The 19706-nt window shown below is 44.1% G+C and overlaps 1 protein-coding gene across 4 annotated transcripts in view; it reads right to left on the reverse strand.

Annotated features, from left to right (window-relative positions):
* The window catches only part of PI4KA (phosphatidylinositol 4-kinase alpha), a 145014-nt gene that overhangs the window by 124708 nt on the left and 600 nt on the right, over window positions 1-19706 (reverse strand). For all 4 annotated transcript variants that reach the window (XR_004178955.1, XR_004178954.1, XM_031656473.1 and 1 more), the window contains exon 2: window positions 1425-1541. Coding sequence is in view for 2 of the 4 variants with exons in the window: in XM_031656473.1 (XP_031512333.1) it covers window positions 1425-1541 (117 nt within the window). In the remaining 2 variants the exon portion in view is untranslated. The remainder of the gene's footprint in view (window positions 1-1424; window positions 1542-19706) is intronic.

A 19706-nucleotide genomic window follows, 5' to 3' on the forward strand; every position in this document is an offset into this window, starting at 1 on the left:
GAAAATTTAAAAATCATACCCATGACTATAAACCCAGCTGCTCAGGAGGCTGAGATGGGAGAATCCCTTGAGCCCAGGAGTTCAAGGCTGCGTTAAATAATGACTGTGCCACTGCACTCCAGCCTAGGCGATAGAGTGACACTCTGTTTCTAAGAATAAATAAACAAATACATAGCAGAAGAAAAGCCAAAATGCAGCTTATGTATCTAATTTTGGTTTTTTATGTAACCTTGATCAGGTAACCTATTTAATTACTAAAATGCTGCTCTATAATTAAAATTCTTATTTTTTTCAAATGTATAAATATTGTCAAAATATTAATGCTTATTAGAGCAAAATTTCCAGGAGACGGAAGCAACCTTTTCTAGATAAATATTCAAATGTCTAACATCTTTATTTACCTAACACAGCATAATTAACTTGGAATTTAGAAATAGTATCTAGTAATGATAAAAATAGATAAATAAAAGATTCAATATCCAATGATCAATCGTTTGTTTCAATTAGCTTTGATAAATATAAAAATATAGTCTCAAAAAACAAACAAAAACAAAAAAAATACACACACAAAACAGTCACATTATTTTTTCGTTGGAGCTACAGGGCTAGTTTTTAAGTCCTTATTAAAAGGTACATTGAGACCAGGCATGATGGCTCACACGTGGTTCATGCTTGTAATCCTAACACTTTGGGAGGCAGAGGCGGGCAGATCACCTGAGGTCAAGAGCTTAAGACCAGCCTGCCGAACATGGAGAAACCCCGTCTCTACTAAAAATACAAAAAAATGAGCCGGGAGTGGTGGCTGGCACCCGTAATCCCAGCTACTCAGGAGGTTGAGGCAGGAGAATCACTTGAACCCTGGAGGCGGGGGTTGCAGTGAACCAACACTGCACCACTGCACTCCAGCCTGGGCAACAGAGCAAGACTCCATCTCAAAGACAAAAAAAGAAGATACAATGATACATACTCTACAAGTTTATATACATAATCACAATTTTGAAAAAGACATTATACCAAAATTACCTAAAATGATTTTGTCCTTTTGGAAGGAGAAATACAGTACCCCTGAGTCTGAATGATGAGCATTTTACCTGAGCTTGAAAACCAAACCTATCCTGGAAGGCATACAATTACTTCTCAAACCATTTTGACTTACTCTGTGGCACATAATAACAAACAAACAAAAACCACTTTTTTTACAACATAATATATACACATAATTCCAAAAAAACTCAAATTTTCTAAGAAGGTTTACATTTGGAAGTCTCATTTCCACCTTGTCCTACCCTCCTCACTAACCGCTTTAATTAGGTTCAAATGTATTCTTCTAGTAATGTTTTAGGTAAATATAAGCAGATACAAACTTAAATGCTCACTACACCCCTATTTACAATGAAGAAACTTTTAATTTCATGAAGACTTACCTGAAGATCAGATTCAATCAGAAAAATGCCCAATGCAATCACTGCATCTCTCCGTCTTTCATCTAACTGGAAGATCCCATGGAAATCCACTGGACACATGCAAAGAAGCTTTTGGACCTAGAAAGTAAGACCCCCAAAAAACAGCTCCAGAAAACAGAAAACCACATTCAAAGTAAAGCAAGCTGAGTACAGTGTCACATGCCTGTAGTCCCAGCTATTTAGGAGGCTGAGGTGGGAGGATAGCTTGAGTTGGGAGTTTGAGACTAGCCTGGCCAACACAGTGAGACCCTATCTTTTAAATAAATAAAAATAAAAAATAGGCCAGATGCAGTGGCTCACACCTGTAATCCCAACCCTTTGGGAGGCCAAGACAGGTGGATTACCTGAGGTCAGGAGCTCGAGACCAGCCTGGCCAACATGGTGAAACCCCGTCTCTACTAAAAATACAAAAATTAGCCAGGCGTGGTGGCATGCGCCTGTCGTCCCAGCTAGTCGGAAGGCTGAGGCAGAAGAATCACTTGAACCCAGGAGACAGAGGTTGCAGTGAGCCAAGATCGTGCCACTGCACTCCAGCCTGGGTGACACAGCAAGACTCTGTCTCAAAAACAAACAAACAAACATACAAAAAACAAACAAAAAAACACTACCATAAACCCCAAAGAGTCCATGTAACCAATAAGTCATAATTTTTTTTCAGTTAAAAGATCACAGGACATCTCCAGCTGCTGAAACGATTGTACACATGCCCCTCAAAACACATAAACTCTGAGTAATATGAGCTAAGGGTTAAAACTATATATACTCAGAGGGGGTAAGACACAATGGCTAAAGTTTGCATTTTGATGTTAGGACAGTCTAAGTGGGTGTCCCCACCTCCTGACCACAAACAGGTTACCTAAACCAACCTGCAGTAACAATGCCTCACTGACGCTTTTAAAAAATCAAATGTGGCCGGGCGCAGTGGCTCACACCTGTAATTCCAGCATTTTGGGAGGCCGAGGCGGGTAGATCATGAGGTCAGAAGTTTGAGACCAGCCTGGCCAATATGGTGAAACCCCGTTTCTACTAAATACAAAAAGTAGCCGGGCATGGCGGCGAGCACTTGTAATCCCAACTACTCGGGAGGCTGAGGCAGGAGAATTGCCTGAACCCAGAAGGTGGAGGTTGCAGTGAGCTGAGATAGCACCACTGCACTCTCCAGCCTGGGCGACAGAAGGAGACTCCGTCTCAAAAAAAAAAAAAAAAAAAAAAAAAAAAAAACCGGCCAGGTACAGTGGCTCAAGCCTGTAATCCCAGCACTTTGGGAGGCCAAGACAGGCAGATCATGAGGTCAGGAGATCGAGATCATCCTGGTGAACACGGTGAAACCTCGTCTCTACCAAAAAAATACAAAAAACTAGCAGGGCAAGGTGGCGGGCGCCTGTAGTCCCAGCTACTCGGGAGGCTGAGGCAGGACAATGGCGTAAACCAGGGAGGCGGAGCTTGCAGTGAGCTGAGATCCGGCCACTGCACTCCAGCCTGGGCAACAGAGCGAGACTCTGTCTCAAAAAAAAAAAAAAGGCCAGGCGCGGTGGCTCAAGCCTGTAATCCCAGCACTTTGGGAGGCCGAGGCGGGTGGATCACGAGGTCAGGAGATCGAGACCATCCTGGCTAACATGGTGAAACCCCGTCTCTACTAAAAATACAAAAAACTAGCCGGGCGTGGTGGTGGGCGCCTGTAGTCCCAGCTACTCGGAGGCTGAGGCGGGAGAATGGCGTGAGCCCGGGAGGTGGAGCTTGCAGTGAGCCGAGATCGCGCCACTGCACTCCAGCCTGGGTGACAGAGCGAGACTCCGTCTCAAAAAAAAAAAAAAAAAAAAAAATTCAAATGTGTGAATCAGCTAGGACTGAACACAGCACATATTAAGTGCTCAATAAACATTATCTATTGTTACTGCATATGCTATAATAGTGGCTAGTGGAAGGCAAAAGCAGGCAATGAGATTCAAAGAATGCTGACTAATGAGTCAACACTGAAGCAGAGGGAAGAAGTGGCCCTATCAAAGCCTATGTACTTTGCTCTGTCCTGTGCAATACTTTATCAATACCCTGTACTAAAACACAGAAGATACACTCCACTACAAACCTGGCAGATGAAACTAATGTGCTAGAAGACAGCACAGAGACTTGAAAAATCGTCAAAACTGGCATAACATCATTATTTCTCCAACAATAGTGCCTGAAAGACAACTTTTGATAATGTGATCAGGGAGGACCTCTCTAAGATGGTTCCTCAAATTGGGATCTGATCAAGGAAGCCAGGACAGGAAAGGCTGCTGCTGCAGCAGCACAGTGGAAAAGAGGAAGCAAGGAGGCCCAGGAGTTCAGGCCCAGGCAGGGAAGGTCCCCAGAGGGCCCCACAGGCCAGGTCAGAAGCCCGAATTGTACACTAATAACAAATACATGGAGGCCTTAGGGCATCAAGTTTAGAACTGAAATCTAGAAGAATCCCTCTGGCTGATGCACAGAAAATGGATTTTGGAGGACAAGAGTGAAAACAGAGAGACAGGTGAGGAGAGCCCTGCAGTAGCCGAGGCAAACATGGTAGCATGGTAACAATCGACGAGTACAGACAGAAACAGACCAGTTCAGGAAATGTTTTGGAGGAAGAGTTAACAGGGCTTGATGATGGACAGGATATGGAAGCAAGGGAAAGATTACTTTAGCTGCCTCTTTACCACACTAGAAAGTACCCAGGCTAGGTGCATGGGTCATGCCTGTAATCCCAGCACTTTGGAAGGCTGAGGCAGGAGGATCACTTGAGCCCAGGAGTTTGAGACGAGCCTGGGCAACATAGTAAGACCCTGTCTCTACAAAAAAATGACAAAATTAATCAGCTATTGTCAGAGGTGTGTGAACCAGAGCAACTCCATCCTGAATAGGGGCTGGGTAAAATGAGGCTGAGACCTACTGGGCTACATTCCCAGACAGTTCAGGCGTTCTAAGTCACAGGGTGAGACAGGAGGTCAGCACAAGATACAAGTCATAAAGACCTTGCTGACAAAACAGGCTGCAGTAAAGAAGCCCGCTAAAACCACCAAAACCAAGATGACTGGTCTCGAGCTCCTGATCTCAGGTGATCCACCTACCTCGGCCTCCCAGAGTGCTGAGATTACAGGCATGAGCCACCGCGCCCAGCCACCAAGGCTTTCTTTTTCACATACAGCATAAGAATGGATTTCCTCTCTCAGGCCAGGTGCTCTGGGTTGGGCTCTAACAATATCCCAGGATCAGAATTCAGCATCATCAATACAGTTTAGCCATACTGCCAGGGCAGGTGTCACCCTACCAGTAGAAAGAACTGAAGGCAGCATTTTTTACCATCCTCAATTCCTCTAGACTGCCAGGACCTCCTCTCCTTCAAATGCCCAGAGGGGCTCTGGGGTACTCTGACTTCAGACCTTCCTCCCCTATCTCCATCCAACTAAAAACATTTAAATAGAAATCATCTGTGACCATTCAGAAATTACTCTAAAAGCTAGGCACAGCTTTAAATGTGAAGCAAAGATACCAAAAAGAACAACTACCTCAGAGACCCATGTAATGATTCCATGATTTAAGCACTACACTGGCATGCCGTGTTTAGGCAGAATAATGGCACCTCAAAGATGTCCACACCCTCAAACCCCCGGAATCTGTGAATATGTTACTTTACATGGCAAAAGAGACCTTCCAGATGTAATTAAATTAAGAACCTTGAAAAGGAGGGATTATCCCGGATTATTTAGATAGGCCCAGGGCAATCGCAAAGGTCATTAAAAGGAGAAGAGATAGACAGAAGAAGGGGTCAGAGTGATGTGAGATGGGGGCTTGGCCAACCACTGCTCCCTTTGAAGATGAAGGAAGGGGCCAGGAATCAAGGAATGTGGGCAGCTCTAGGAGCTGTAAAAGGCTTGGAAATGATGGCTGGGTGCAGTGGCTCATACCTGTAATCCCAGCACTTCGGGAGGCCGAAGTGGGCAGATCACCTGAGGTTAGGAGTTCAAGACCAGCCTGGCCAACATGGTGAAATCCCATCTCTACTAAAAATACAAAAATTAGCCAGGCATGGTGGTAAGCCCCGTGGCAGGCACCTGTAGTCCCAGCTACTCAGAAGGCTAAGGCAGGAGAATTGCTTGAACCCAGGAGGTAGAGGTTGCAGTGAGCTGAGATTGTGCCACTGCACTCCAGCCTGGGCAACAGAGCAAGACTCCATCTCAAAATATATATATATTTTTTAAAAAATGAAAAAGGCTTGGAAATGAGTTCTCCCCTACGGTCTCTAGAAAGATATATAGCCCTGCCATCACCTTGATTTTAGTCCAGTGAAACATAGGTTGGGTTTCTATCCACAGAACTGTAAAATTATAAATGTATGTTATTCTAACAACAAGTCTGTGGCAATTTATTTACAGTAGTAATAGGAAACTAATGTAATTGGTCACAGGTAATTAAACAAAACTCAAAGCCTGTTGGACTGCCTATAAAGAAAAGTATCAAACTGAATAATCAGATTACAGGCAAGAGGCGGGGCACAGTGGCTCACACCTGTAATCCCAGCACTTTGGGAGGTCGAGGCAGTCGGATCACATGAGGCCAGGAGTTCGAGACTATCCTGGCCAAAATGGCAAAACTCCATCTCTACTAAAAATACGAAAATTAGCTGGGTGTGGTGGCCAGGGCCTACCCAGCTACTCGGGAGGCTGAGGCACAAGAATTGCTTGAACCCGGGAGCCAAAGATAACAGTGAGACGAGATCGTGCCACTGCACTCCAGGCTGGGCCACAGAGCAAGACTCTGTCTCAAAAAAAAAAAAAAAAAATTACAGACAATATTTATTTCCTTCTTTATTCTTTTCTGTGTTTACCATATTTCTATTAAAAATATTGATAACTTTAAAATCAGAAAAAAATACAGGCAGGCATGGTGGCTGACGCCTGTAATCCCAGCAGTTTGGGAGGCTGAGGTGGGAGGGCTGCTTGAGCCCAGGAGGTCAAGACCAGGCTATGCAACATGGCGAGACCCTGTCTCTACAAAAAATTTAAAAACTAGCCAGGTGCGGTGGCATGCCCCTGTAGTCCTAGATGCTCAGGAGGCCAAGGAGGGAAGATTGCTAGAGGATTGCATGAGCCCAGGAGGTTGAGGCTGCAGTGAACTGTGATCACACTACCGCACTCCAGCTTGGGTGACAAAGCAAGACCCTATCTCCAAACAAAAAAAGAAAAAGAAAAGAAATACAGAATATACACAAGTTCAGGTGCTCCACTGATATGCTTACCTGAACTGCAGGCCTGAGGATCACTGACAACTCCCAAACATATGAAGAAGTGTAGGTATAGGGCTGGGAGAGGTTGCAGATGCAACCAGTAAATGTCCACTTTCAGGCAGGCCATGTGTTATTCTATCCCTGTTTTACAGGTTAGGCAACTAGGTCCAGATAAGTTAAGTGCATCTGAGGCAACAGGCTCCTAACCAGACCTTCCTTCTTATTTTGTCTCTTCCTACTTCAATATTTCCACTTCTGGTTCATATACTTTCAATGGTTCCCCATTGCCCAATGAACCCTCGGTGCACACTCCCAGTCCCAAAACTTCTCTCATAAACCCAGGCCGCTATGTATCAACTCTCATTTCTCCCTGCCTGGCCTTTTCCATGGTTTTGACCCATCTGAAACATTTTGTTCAACCTGCTGTATCTCCCCTATAAAAATTCAACCCATCCTTCCAAGATCCATCTCAACTGTCTCACGCCTCTCAAACATTTTCCAGACCTCAGCAACTTGACGTAATATCTCCCATCATACTTCTCAATAGCTCACATAGAACTCTGTATTTCTCAAGATAATCACCTTCCTGACATCTCAGAGTTACTTGTATACTTATCCTCTTACTGCAGAGAGGACTGTGACCTCCTCATCACTCCACTGCACCCTGCACATTTCAGAACTTTAACAACTACTTAGTGCAACTAAAGCGGCCAAGGTCACAGCATTTGATAAGGTGAGGAGGAAAGAAAAGAGGTAAGGGCTACTAGAAAGCAGGGTTTAACTACACTGTGATACTTGTCATATAGTCAGTACCAGGCACAGTGCTGGCATGCAGTTGACACTGAACAAGTTTCTGCTGCCTCACTGAATGAATGGAGGGATGGATAGAAGAACTCTCAAATGAAGTAATATATAATGTACAATCACTCCCTCACGAGTGTTACAATCCAGCAGAAGTTACAAAACTAATAAAAATGACACAACTAGCAAATAACACAAGTCAGAAACTAAATGACAGAGGGCCCTGAAAGCCTGGTGCAAAATACTCTTGGAAACTGGGACTCTTATGAGAAAGATATTTGAAGACTTGAACCTGGGTCCTATAGAAATCGTCACACCCGGCCGGGCGCGGTGGCTCAAGCCTGTAATCCCAGCACTTTGGGAGCAGAGGTGGAAGCGGATCCACTTGAGGTCAGAGTCCGAACCATCCTGGCCCCAACGGTGAAACCCCCATCTCTCTACTAAAAATACAAAAAAGCTAGCCGGGCGAGGTGCGGCACCTCAGCAGTCCCAGCTACTGCGGGAGAGGCTGAGACAGGAGAATGGGCGGAACCGGGAGGTGGAGCTTGCAGTGAGCTGAGATCCGGCCACTGCACTCCAGCCTGGGAGACAGAGCGAGACTCCGTCTCAAAAAAAAAAAAGAAATCGTCACACCCAGTTCTGGTGGGTGCCATTCTCCAAATAATGACAGCTAACACATATTGAGCATTTATCATGTGTTCATCTATATTATCTTATTTAATCCTCACAACAGCTCATTAGGTAGCTATTATTAATCATCCTCCTTTTACATATGATGAAACAGACACAGAGAGGTTAAAGTCCTAAGGCAAGATAAAGCATTAACTCTATAGTCTTTGAAAAAAATGAAAAGAAAAATAACATCAAATGGCTTTTCAGAATCAGAATTTTACAATAAACTAGCAAGTTGTTCGTTTTTAGGGTCTTAGGGGGAGTGGGTCATTATAAAAAGTCATTAAGCTCAAAATCTGACCACGATGGCCAGGGTTTTTCCCATTTACAAAAAGGATCCAGAGGGGTTCTACCTACCACTTTCAAAAGGTTGTTAAGCCAATGGACCACAGGGAGGCAACAGATACGACTGACTTAGACTCTGATAAGAACTCTTGGCAGTACTTTAACCCAAGGATATTAAAAGACAGATAGCTCAAAGATGTGAATTTTGACTGCCAAGGTAAGGAAATGCTAAACCAAGGAGAAAATAAGATTCTTAACTGTAAGTCTGGATGACTGGGCAGAAAATTGCAGATGAGAATCAACCACAACAGAGGGTATTTATAAGGTATTTAGGTCAAAATAAAGCTACAATAATAGCATTACAAAAGTTGGATAATTAAATGATTATTTTTAAAAAGTACTACTTGTTATTTAAAACCTCTGGGAACAGTCTTTCCGGAGAAAACAAAATTCCCTGAGAACGAAAGACTAAGATTTAAGTATTAATGGTATATTTTTCTGTTAAAACCATTTGTAATTGTGTTTCTCAAATGTACTGTCCCCTCAGACAAAAAAATATTGAACGTAAGTTGACATTTTCAAAGTGACTCAGAGCTATCATGATAAAGGTGACTGTGACATGATACACATGGACCTACAAATGTAAATGGAACAGCACCTGCTCCTACAAGCACCCTGGATCAGACTTTCATTAGAGATGCTCTTTTGAGCTGAGTGCGGTGGGAAGTGCCTGTAATCCCAGTTGCTTGGGAAGCTGAGGTGGGAGTACTGCTTGAGCCTAGGAGTCTGAGGCTGCAGTAAGCTATGATCGTGCCACTGCACTCCAGCCTGGGCAACAGAGCAGAATCCTGTCTCCAAAAATACAAAATAAAAAAGATGCTCTTTGGTCATCTTTGGACAGATTCATGGCCTTCTAACAAACAAATTCAGCAAGGTTACAGGATACAAAATTAAGATAGGAAAATCAGCCGGGCGCAGTGGCTCACGCCTGTAATCCCAGCACTTTGGGAGGCCGAGGCAGGTGGATCGCCTGAGGTCAGGAGATGAGACCGGTCCTGACTAACACGAGGTGAAACCCATCTCTACCAAAATAAAAAAAAAAAATTAGCCCGAGGAGGGGCCGAGGTGGCGAGCGCCTGTAGTCCCAGCCGGGCTGAGGCAGGAGAATGGCCTTGAACCGAGGCCCGAACTTGCAGTGAGTCGGGGAGATCGCACTACTGCACTCAGCCTGGGTAGGCCGAGCAAGATTCCATCTCAAAATTAGCCAGGCGTGGTGGTGTGTCTGTAGACCCGGCTAATTGGGAGGCTGAGGCAGGAGAATGGCGCGAACCCGGGAGGCGGAACTTGCAGTGAGTCGAGATCGCACTACTGCACTCCAGCCTGGGTGACCGAGCAAGATTCCATCTCAAAAAAAAAAAAAAAAAAAAAAAAAGAAGCGGGGGTGGGGGGGCCAGGCGCTGTGGCTCACGCCTGTAATCCCAGCACTTTGGGAAGTAGAGGCAGGTGGATCATGAGGTCAGTAGTTTGAGACCAGCCTGACCAACATGATGAAACCCCGTCTCTACTAAAAATACAAAAAAATTAGCTAGGTGTGGTGGCACACACCTGTAATCCCAGCTACCCAGGAGGCTGAGGCAGGGGAATCACTTGAACAGAGGAGGCGGAGGTTGCAGTGAGCTGAGATCACGCCACTGCACTCCAGACTAGGCAACAGAGCAAGACTCCATCTCAAAAAAAAAAAAAAGTAATAGCTAATGGATGCTGGGCTTGATACACAGGTGATGAGATGATCTGTGCAGCAAACCACCATGGCACACATTTAACAAACCTGCACATCCTGAACATGAACCTAAAATAAAAGTTGAAGAAAAATGAATAAATAAAAATCTAAAAAGAAAAACAACTGTAATAATCTCAGCACTTTGGGAGGCTGAGGCAGGAGGATCGCCTGAGCCCAGGAGTTTGAGACCAGTCTGGGCAACATAGTGAGACTCTGTCTCTACAAAAAATTTTAGAAATTAGCCAGGAGACTGGGTGCAGTGGCTCACGCCTGTAATCTCAACACTTTGGGAGGCTGAGGTGGGTGGATCACTTGAGCCCACGAGTTCAAGACCAGCCTGGGGTACATGATGAAACCTGAGACCAACCTGGAGTACATGGTGAAACCCAGTTTCTACAAAAACTAGCCAGGCCATGGTGGCTTGTGCCTGTAGTTCCAGCTACTTCAGAGGCTGAGGTGGGAGGACTGCTTAAGCCTGGGAGGTCCAGGCAGTAGTAAGGCTGTGATAATACCACTGCATACCACTGCTCTCCAGCTTGAGTGATAGTGAGACCCTGTTTCAAAAAAAAAAAAAAACAATTTCATTTAAAAAAATAGCAAAAAAAAAAAAAAAAAACATAGTAACTTATGAATAAAAACAAAAGAAGTGCAAAACTAAGAAACATTGCTGAAAGTAAAGAAAACCTAAATAAATGGAAAGGCATCCCACGTTCATAGATCAAAAACAGTTACCACTGTTTAGATGGCAATATAGGCCAAGCACAGTGGCTCACACCTATAATCCCAGCAGTTTGGGCGGCCAAGGTGGATGGATCACCTGAGGTCAAGAGTTCAAGACCAGCCTGGCCAACAAGGCAAAATCCTGTCTCTACTAAAAATACAAAAATTAGCCGGGCAAGTTTGTGCACACCTGTAGTCCCAGCTACCTGCAAGGCAGAGGCAGGAGAAATGCTTGAACCTGGGAGGTGGAGGTTGCAGTGAGCTGAGATTGTGCCACTGCACTCCAGCCTGGGTGACTGAGAGAGATTCCGTCTCAAAAAAAAAAAAGGACAATACAGCAATACAGTCCAAACTGACCTACAAATTCAACACCATCCCTATCAAAACCCTAGGTGAGTTATTTGCAGAAACTAACAAGCTAACCCTAAAATTCCCATGGTAATTCCAGGGACCCAGAATAGCAAAAACAATCTTGAAAAGGAAGAACAAAGGTGGAGGACTCATTCTTCCCAATTTCAAAACTTGCTACAAAGCTAAAGTAATCAAAACAGTACACGAGCCAGCATCAGGAAAGACATATAGACCAAATAAACCCTCACACTTACAGTCAACTGATTTTTGACAAGGGTTCCAAGACCCCTCAATGGAAAAAAGAACAGTCTTTCCAAGAAATCGTGCTGAGACAAGTGGATATTCACATGCAAAAGAAAGTGGACCCCCATCTCATATCAAATAAAAACTTAAAATGGATCAAAAACCCAAATGTAAGAGCTAAACTATAAAACTGCTAACAAAAAACACAGGTGTAAGTCTTTGTGACCTTGGAATTGGACAATGGTTTCTTAGATACAACACCAAAAGCACAAGGGACAAAAAAAAAAAAAAAAAAGACAAAATGGATATCATGGAAATTTAAAACTTTTGTGGTTCAAAGAACACCATGAAGAAAGTGAAAAAGCCCACAGAACGGGAGAAAATATTTGCAAATCATATATCTTAAGACACTTGTATCTAAAATACATAAAGAACTATTACAACTTAATAAAAAAAACTACAATTTAAAAATGGACAAAGGATCTGAATAGATATATCTCCAAAGGAGATCTACAAATACCCAAAAAGAGTGGCTGTTCTAGGATAGAATAGGCTGGCTCAACATCATTAACCATCAGGCAAATGCATATCCACAACAGAATAATAACATCCCACTTCACATCCACTAGGATGGCTATAACTGGAAAGACAGACAAACCAGAGTGTTGGTGACAACGTACAGAAAACAAGCTTTCTGTACACTGTTGGTGGGAATGTAAATGATGTAGTAACTTTGGAAAACAGTCTGGACTTCCTCCAAAAGTTAAACCTAGAGTTACTGTATGGCCCAGCAATTCCACATCTAGTTAAAGACCTAAGAAAAATGAAAATATGTCTACAGAAACACTTGTACATGAATTTCCATAGCAGCATTATTTATAATAGTCAAAATGTAGAAACAATCCAAACATCCACCTACTAATAAACGGATAAAATGTGGTATATGCATACAAATACTATTCAGTAATAAAAATGAAGTAATGAGATGCTACAACATGGATGAACCTTGAAAATATGCCAAGTAAAAGAAACCAGTCACAAAGAACCACATCTTATATAATTCTATTTCTATAAAATGTTCAGAATAAATTTACAGAGACAGAAAGTAAACTAGTGGTTGCCTAGGGATGGGGCTGGTAGGGCTGGAGGGTAACAGCAAGATTTCTTTTGAGGGCAAAGAAAATGACTAAAAATGATCGTGGCGATGGATGGACAACTCTGTGAATACACTAAAAATGATGAATTGTACATTTTAAATGGGTAAATTTTATGGTATGTGAATTATATCTCAAGAAAGCACTATTGAAAAACCTAGCCTCAGAAGGATCAAATTAAACGACAGCAACTACCTACCAGAACAAGGCCCAACATTCCCTATAGGAAGACAACAAAAATCTAAACACTCAGGCCAGATACAGTGGCTTGCCCGTTAACACCAGCACTTTGGGAGGCCGAGGTGGGTGAATCACTTGAGGCCAGGAGTTCAAGACTAGCCTGGAACCCCGTCTCTACTAAAATACAAAAAATTAGCTGACTGTGGTGGTGCACGCTGAAGGAGTCCCAATAGGTCCCTGGGACTATAAATACTCATTAAAAATTTTTTAAATTTTGGCTGGGTACAGTGACTCATGCCTATAATCTCAGCACTTTGAGAGGCTGAAGTGAGTGGATCACTTGAGCCCACGGTTTCAGATAAGCCTGGGCTCTTAAGATAATAAGATCCCATCTCTTTTTTTTTTTTTTTTTTTGAGACTGAGTCTGGCTCTGTCGCCCAGGCTGGAGTGCGATGGCCGGATCTCAGCTCACTGCAAGCTCCGCCTCCCGGGTTCACGCCATTCTCCTGCCTCAGCCTCCCGAGTAGCTGGGACCACAGGCGCCCGCCACTTCGCCCGGCTAGTTCTTTGTATTTTTTAGTAGAGACGGGGTTTCACCGTGTTAGCCAGGATGGTCTCAATCTCCTGACCTCGTGATCCGCCCGTCTCGGCCTCCCAAAGTGCTGGGATTACAGGCTTGAGCCACCGCGCCCGGCCATAAGATCCCATCTCTAAAAAAATTTATTTTTTTTACTTAGCCAGGTATGATGTGCACACCTATAGTCCCAACTACTTGGGAGGCTGAGGCAGGAGGATCCGTCAAACCCAGGAATTCAAGGTGGTAGTAAGTTATGATCACGTCACTGCACTCCAGCCTGAGTGAAAAAGCAAAACTATCTCCAAAAAAATGTAATTTTAATTTTAAAAAATGTCTAGGCCAAGCACAGCGGCTCATGCCTATAATCCTAGCACTTTGGAAGGCCGAAGTGGACAGACAGTTTGAGTCCTGGAATTTGAGAGCAGCATGAGCAACACAGTGAGACCCTACCTCTATTTTTTTTTTTTAATGTCTATTTATCCACCCCTCTAATGCCAGCGCCTAGCACAGTGCCTGCAACACACCAAACCCCCAAAGACTTATCATATGAATGGATGGTCCCATCTGTAGCTTTTATAATAGTATAGCCTTGGTTATCTTTTTTTTTTTTTTTTTTTTAATCGGAGTCTTGCTCTGTCACCCAGGCTGGAGTGCAGTGGTGCAATCTCGGCTCACCGCACCACCTCCTGGGTTCAAGCAATTCTCTTGCCTTAGCCTCCCAAGTAGCTGGGATTACAGGCCCATACCACCATGCCCTGCTAATTTTTGTATTTTTAGTAGAGACAGGGTTGCGCCATGTTGGCCACGCTGGTCTCAAACTCCTGACCTCAGGTGATCTGCCTGCCTCAGCCTCCGAAAGTGCTGAGATTACAGGCATGAGCCACTGTGCCTGGCTGGCCGCCTTGGCTATCCTGAATCCAGGCTTCCAGACCAGCTTGAAACACAGAAAAACATTCAGGAAAAGAGTATGGCTTCTGCAGCAGAGATAGAGCCTCTCAGGACTCAATAAACAAACGCAAATGAGACCTCAGGATTTCTGCCTCAACCCTGTATTTGTCAGTTTACCACACAAATGAAAGCAGTGTTCTGGCCGACTTGGCAATGTTCATGAAAGGCCAAGCGTTTCTCCAGTATGCCAACATATACAACAGAAGCAAATACAAAAATAGAAATATAAATAAGCAATCACGAAGATAAAATACATAAATTTCAGCAACTGACGTCAATGATGGAAATAGCTGCTGGTGAGAAAGATTAGAGGCAACCACATCTCCAATGAGTGCAAACTGCAAACACAGCAGAAAAGAGAATCTGCAGTAAGGAGTAAGAAATAGAACATTTCTGCCCCCTGGGGAGGCAAACAGCTGGTGACGCAGGAGGGCACCGAGGGAAGGCTACGTGAAGACAGAGGGAGAAAGGGACCTCAGAAGAAATCAACATTGCTGACACCTTCATCTTGAACTTCTAGCTTCCAGAATGAGGAGGAAATACATCTGTGTTGTTTAAGCCAGTCTGTGGTACTCTGTTATGGCAATCTAGCAAACTAACAGTTAATATGGTATGGTTACAGGTAAAGATTTTTTCTTCTTCCAATTTCTTCTTAAAATATTTTAAGAGTTGACTTAATAATAATGATTCTGGCAACATGTATACCCTCCGCTGACCCTCATTCTCTCTCTCCTCTCAATCTACAGATGGCTGTTCTTAACACAGCCTCACAAAGGAAAGGGAAAGAGGATGGGAAATTCTCAGCTTCCTGATGCTGAAAAAACGCCACTACTATGATTTTTACTCCACGGCAGACCACTCTAAAGTACCACTCTAAAGTACACACTGAATAACCATGAACTCCAGAAAGCCCACTACCCTAAGCACCAAGCCACATATTCTTCCAACTACAGATTAGAATTAACTCATCTTATGGAGCACATATGGCCACCAAGAAGGGTTCAGCCTGTCCCTAATGCCACAGTGCCATTTAAACATCAGATCAGGCTGGGTGCAGCAGCTCATGCCTATAATCCCAGCACTTTGGGAGGCCAAGGCAAGAGAATCACTTGAGCCCAGAAATTTGAGACCAGCCTGGGCAAAATGGTGAGACTCCGTCTCTATTTTCTTTCAAAAATCAGATCAATAGTTAGCTACGACACCTCAGGATTCTGGCATTCTAACTGCAGAAAACAAAGAGAACATTTTAGGACACGGAAAAAGGGCTCTGATCAAAGCCTCCTGAGGGTGGGGAGAGGAACAGAAGCTCTGCCCATGACTCTTGGTATCCCAGGATCGAGGGTCCACTGGTTTAACACAGGCCTACAGAGGAGAGACAGAAAACAGGCCACTGAACTTCCCTGACGCAAAGGAAGATTAGCCAGGCAGAGCCAGGAGGAAGCTTGGTAGGGGTGGCTCAGCAACATTCTGAAGACAGGGAGAACCAGGAAGGCAGAACGAGACTAACGGGCAGATAGAAATCAGGAAGGAGGAGTCTGGAAGCCAACTGTATATGGAGATCCCAATGTTGAAAAGCCTCACTTTCTTTATTGTCTATTTTTTTCTTCTTATCTTTCCCCCAGAGGGAGAGGGGCTGAGCACTGGGTAGGACTTGGTTCAACGGGCTTCACAGAGAGAGTGTCCTCTGAGGTGGGTTCCAATCCTGGGGGTGGGACCCCAGTCTAAAGCATAGCCTAGCAGGAAAAGCTCAAAGCTCAGACATGGATCAGAACAGATGCTCAAGGGTCCTGGCTTTGGCTATGGGAACATGGCAGGAGTCTAGTCTGAAATATGAGAGTAGATGGGATCTTGGCCAGGTTGGAGTAGCTCATGCCTATAATCCCAGCACTTTGGGAGGCGAAGGCAGGAGGATCCCTTAAGCCCTGGAGTTTGAGACCAGCTTGGGCAAGATGGTGAGACCCCCATGTCTATTTAAAAAAAAAAAAAAAAAAAAAAAAATTAGATGGGATTTCATTGGTTTATTAAAGGAAAGAGAAAAAAAAAGAGTAGATGGCAGACTTGTAGCAAGGTTGACTTGCTGCTTTTCACTTGAGCAACCAAATTAACACTGCTTTTGATTTAACTGGTCTAGTCGAAAGTAATTTTTTTTTGTTTGTTTGTTTTTTTGAGACGGAGTCTCCCTTTGTCACCCAAGCCAGAATGCAGTGGTGAGATCTCGGCTCACTGCAACCTCCACCTCCTGGGTTCAAGCAATTCCCTGGCCTCAGCCTCCCAAGTAGTTGGGATTACAGATGCCCGCCACCACGCCCGGCTAACTTTTGTATTTTTAGTAGAGAAGGGGGTTTCATAATGTTGGCCAGGCTGGTCTCGAACTCCTGACCTCAAGCGATCAGACTGCCTCAGCCTCCCAAAGTGCTGGGATTACGGGCATGAGTCACTGCGTCCAGCCTAAGGTAATTTTTTTTTAAGTAAAGTCCACAGAGCAGTAATAGGCTTGGTTTCACAGACTGGGATTAGAGTAAGTGACTAGAGTAAGTAAACACAACTCTGGCATGTAGAGAGACAAAGGTAGGGAAGGTTATGTCATTAATGTACCTCAAGTGTCACTAAAACCATGTCAGGGCTGCCTGAGTTACCAATGTCTGAGCTGAGATGCAAGGTCTGGTTCTGCAAACTTAGCCTTCCCCAGGTCAACCCCATCTAGATCAAGCCCCACACAGTCCTCCAATCTCTCAGGAAGAAAGAAAAGAAAAGAAAATAGAAGAAAAGAGAAGGGGAAGAGGGAAGAGAGAAGGGAGGGGATTGGGTTTTAAACACACATCTCCTGCCGTTAAGTCTCCATCTTTATTATTTCAGGTGCGTCCTCTAAAATTCCTTTACTCTTAAGAACAAGAAACTTGTCCTTGGGAATGCTAAAGGCTTTTTGTGAATTGCTTTAAAATAGAGGAATGTAGTAAGACACATATCATAGGACTATATATTAACAATGATCCCTAGCATAATCAAGTTGCAAGATCTTAGATGAGGATAAGAGGAATTCACATATACTTAATGGGTTCAGCCACTGACAGAAGCCTCCTCTATGAAATAAGTCGCTTTAGGGGTCCCCCAGACTGCCCACATGTATATAGCTGTACTCATGGCTACATTTTTCACAGTGAATGGATATCAGCAATGGGAAAAGACCTCAAGTGTCACTAAAAGCACGTCAGGGCTGCCTGTAGAAACCCATGCACAGGCTTCCTTCTGTTCTCTCCCTCCTCTGAGGATATACATCAAGCTTGCTCCTTGCTACAGCAGCAAAAAAATTCAATACATGCATGCAAAGTTTGTGCCCAGGAAAGTCCATTAGAGAATCAGCACCCTAAGTTTTTAATTTAGGCACCACCAGCCTAGCAATCAGATTCCCAGAAGGAAATCAGGTACAACAAAAAAGTGATTGGTAAATGTTGCCAATGAGACTGAAGTACTTCCTAAAGTAAGAGGCATTAGGGAGTTGCCAACCTGTGGCTATGGCTGTGTTCCTTGCAAAATAAAATTTTTTTTTTTTTTTGAGATGGAGTTTCGCTCTTGTCGCCCAGGCTGGAGTGCAATGGCGCAATCTTGGCTCACTGCAACCTCCACCTCTCAGGTTCAAGCGATTCTCCTGCCTCAGTCTCCCAAGTAGCTGGGATTACAGGCACGCACCACCATGCCCAGCTAATTTTGTATTTTTAGTAGAGACAGGGTTTCACCATGTTAGCCAGGCTGGTCGCGAACTCCAACCTCAAGTGATCTGCTTGTCTCGGCCTCCCAAAGTGCTGGGATTACAGGCATGAGCCACCACATCCGACCATAAAATATAATCTTGACAACTGAAGCAGTTATTACTACAAAGCTAAGAATGTTGCAATTACAGAATGTTCTCAAGACTGGTGAACACGGCTGAAGAAGGCAAATTGAGCTCAAGGTGCCCTTTTCTGAGTTACTGATGGAAAGGGTGCTACCACTGCTGGAGCTGCAGGACCAGCTTCTCAAAGATCATCCAATTTCCTGCATTCTCTTCTCTCTTCTCCCAGAATCCAGCAATCAGACATAAGATATACTTGTTGGCTCTCCTGCTAAGAAGCGAATGTGCTGACTAGCTAGCATGAGTTTGATTTAATAAAACAGCACTATGCTCCATTAGTCAGACTACCTAATAACAGTGATCATACAATAGATACCCACATGCCTTTCTGTTGATCTTCACAATGTTTCCACTAAGTACTATCTTGTATTGACAGAAGATAGCAAAGTATCAGAGATGGGAACTGACCTGTCTAGAGTCACACTAGTGCAAGAAAGTGATACAGGATTTAAATTCAGAGGTCCTATTTTCCAAACTCATGTCCTTTCCATTGCACTGCAGTCCCTCTTTAGCTAGAAGTCAGGTTAGCACCAATTTGCCAGGACCTCCTTACCCTGAAGGTGCGTGATAAAATCAAATATGAGAACCGACAAGGCCAAGGACCACGTCACTCTGCCAAAAGTGCCTAAAATAGCCTTTCAGCTTCACCCATCAGCAGAGAGCCACAAAACCACTCCCAACTGCAGCAGGCTTCTTTTACTGTCTTCTTATCTTGTCGGAAAACATCCTCTTTCCATTTGCCAAAAAGTTGAGTGGGAAAATAATTCCATCCTTTCGGGGCTAAACATTGTGCTGAGTCTCATCACACAGTGGTGGGCAAACAAAGTTGACATTTACTGCTCACCCACTCTGTGCCCAGCCCCGTGAAGACGCTTTATGCTAGAACTCATTTAATTCTCAAGAACAACCTCCAACCTCATCTTACAGGTAACGATACAGAAGCTCTAAAAGTTGAAGTAATTTACCCAAGAAGACACGGTAAGTGCCAGTGCAGGAAACAAATTTAGGTCTAACTCTAAAACCTGTCTCCTTCCAGATCTCGAGGCACCCCACTGAGTTGCCTTTCACCTTTCTCCCAAAATGAGGATTGCTCCGGCACGACTTCACCATTCTCTTCTGAAGCAATCCCGAGTTCACTTCTCTGCCCACTGACAGTTCACTCTCCCTTTCCTGCCACTGTCCCTTCTGCAAACGCACAACCTTTTACCCAATCTAACGCCCCCAGCCTCGTAGAATAACACTGCGCAGTTGGTTTACAGTGAGAAAGCACTTTCAACACAGTGTTTCGTCTTCTAGCCACCGCAGTCTGGTGAAGCTGGCAAAGCAGATAAAAGCATCCCCATTTTAAGAGAAAGGCATTTTCCCAAGGTCGCCGAATAAAAAGCAGCTGAAATCGGA

Source organism: Papio anubis, chromosome 16 (assembly GCF_008728515.1).
Source record: "Papio anubis isolate 15944 chromosome 16, Panubis1.0, whole genome shotgun sequence".
Lineage (NCBI taxonomy): Eukaryota > Metazoa > Chordata > Mammalia > Primates > Cercopithecidae > Papio > Papio anubis.